The sequence below is a fragment of the Palaemon carinicauda genome, chromosome 5 (assembly GCF_036898095.1).
Source record: "Palaemon carinicauda isolate YSFRI2023 chromosome 5, ASM3689809v2, whole genome shotgun sequence".
NCBI classification, from domain to species: domain Eukaryota; kingdom Metazoa; phylum Arthropoda; class Malacostraca; order Decapoda; family Palaemonidae; genus Palaemon; species Palaemon carinicauda.
In genome coordinates, this window is record NC_090729.1 from 191608498 (window position 1) to 191610997 (window position 2500).

The 2500-nt window shown below is 35.6% G+C and overlaps 1 protein-coding gene across 1 annotated transcript; it reads left to right on the plus strand.

Moving 5' to 3' along the window:
- Positions 1-1290: 1290 nt before the first annotated feature.
- LOC137641301 (germ cell nuclear acidic protein-like) lies at positions 1291-1626 on the plus strand. Its single transcript, XM_068373729.1, has one exon. It carries the CDS (start codon positions 1291-1293, stop codon positions 1624-1626), a length of 336 nt encoding a protein of 111 aa, XP_068229830.1.
- Positions 1627-2500: the final 874 nt, after the last annotated feature.

A 2500-nucleotide genomic window follows, 5' to 3' on the forward strand; every position in this document is an offset into this window, starting at 1 on the left:
CTCTCTCTCTCTCTCTCTCTCTCTCTCTCTCTCTCTCTAACCTACATTACATGAATTACATAAGGTATTCTTAAGTAAGTTTAGGGGGCTCAGAATATTTTTACCTTAAAATATTTTAGTTTGCTACTAATGATTTTTTGATGGAAACTAAATGGACGATTGAACTCTCTCTCTCTCTCTCTCTCTCTCTCTCTCTCTCTCTCTCTCTTAAGGTAGTCTTGTTCCTGCGAGTTGAAATTCTTTCTCTTAATTTCCGGATCTTGAGACAGGCTATTTAATTCATAATTTTGAAATAAATTTGTTATATCCAACTATTTCGTTTTCGTCAGCCCATATTAAAAAACGCTTGTCATCACACCTATATTCATTTAATTGGAATTATGATTTAAGTCGACGCACTTATGGCCTCACTTTGATTTTATAAAATCAAGGCTTTGCAGATCAAAATAAAAGCTTTAAAGTTTTATAGGTAAAATTTTGTTCAAGGTTCACAGAAAAAAAAAAAATTCAGATCCATATAGATAAAAAATTTCAAGGATTCACAGATAAAGCTTTCCTTTCAAGGGTTCAAAGGCCATACTTTCTAGAAGTTACAGACGAAACTTTCAAGGAGTAGGCAAAGGTTTCAGAAGATTGATGGATGAAAATTTTCAAGGCCACAGAAACATTTTCTAAGTCTGACACGCAAAACTCTGGAAACCTCTTCTGAAAATTTAGAAATCAGACGAAAACATTCAAGGATTCAGAGACGAAAAACTTTCACAAATTTAGAGACCAAAAATTTCACATACTCGGAGACAAAACTTTCATAGACTCAGGGACGAGAAATTTCACAGACTTTAAGATGAAAGCTTTCACAGACTTAGAAACGAATAACTCTCATGAATTTAAAGACGAAACACTTTTATAGCCTTAGTCAATAAAACCTTTCACAGACTTAGAAACGGAATCTTTTATGGTATCAGTGGCGAAAACTTTCACGGACGCAGACACAAAAACCTTTGACAGACTCAGACACATAAGCTTCCACAGACTCAGAACTGGAAGTAGAAATGAAAACTTCCACAGACTCAGAGACAAAAACTTTCTCAGAATCATATACGAAAACTTCCACAGACTCAGAGACAAAAACTTTCACAGACTCATATATGAAAACTTTCACAGACTCATATACGAAAACTTCCACAGAATCAGAAACGAAAACTTCCACAGACTCAGAGACAAAAACTTTCAGACTCATATACGAAAACTTCCACGGAATCAGAAACGAAAACTTTTACAGACTCAGAAATGAAAACTTCCACAGACTCAGAGAAAAAAACTTTCACAGACTCATATACGAAAACTTCCACAGAATCAGAAACGAAAAGTTCCACAGACTCAGAAATTAAAACTTTCACAGACTCATATACGAAAACTTCCTCAGACTCAGAGACAAAAACTTTCACAGACTCATATACGAAAACTTCCACAGAATCAGAAACGAAAACTTCCACAGACTCAGAAATGAAAACTTCCACAGACTCAGAAATGAAAACTTCCAATGACTCAGAAATGAAAACTTTCACAGACTCAGAAACGAAAACTTCCACAGACTCAGAAACGAAAACATCCACAGACTCATAGACGAAAAACTTTCACAGACTCGAAGACGAAAAACCATACAATGACTCAATAAGGAAAACATTCATTGACCTACCTCTTCTTCGATGATCTCTGTCGTTGTGGTCTTCTTCTTAGTCCTGGCTTTTGTCTTCCAGAAAAAACAGGAATTTTCGAGACATGGTGACGATGTGTCGGTCAGATCCTTCGCGCAAACTTAGTCTCTATAAGAATTTAAGGAAATAATTTTTAAGTGGTTTATTGGTGCTTTATCGAGTGTATATATAATTCATTTATTGTAGACCCAGGCCTACATGGCTGAGGACTATGAAGCGTGAAGTAGGAGATGATGAATGGAGAAGTATTGATTTAAAAGCTCAAGATAGGAGGGTGTGGGTTCGGAGTCGTTTTCCTTCTGTACGCGTCTTTTCCTTTTTACCTCCGCCAACGAAGTTGTAAGGAGGTTATTTTTTCCCACCTGTTTGTGTGTGTGTGTGTGTGTGTGTGTTTGTTTGTGAAGAACTTCCCGGCCACAATTTTAATCGTAGAGTAATGAAACTTGCAGGTATCAGCTTATGTAAAAAGCTGGAAATGATTAAATTTTGGATGGTCAAGGTCACGGTCGAGCAAAAGGTCGAGAAATAAGCTGCCGCGGCGGAGGTCTGCGCTCTACGGAGTGCACCTCTAATTTATTATGTTTTAACTTGAATAGATTGTAATGGCGTTTGCATGTCTGTGTAAATGGTGATGTATGGATTTTTTAGTGTATTTTACTTTGATGTGTTAATGTGGACAGCTATTAAAATCTATTTTATTTTTATTTAAACTTTATCATTTATGATCTTTTATTCAATTGATTTGTTATTAAAAAGTTACAAGTTATTAAAAACAATTTTTA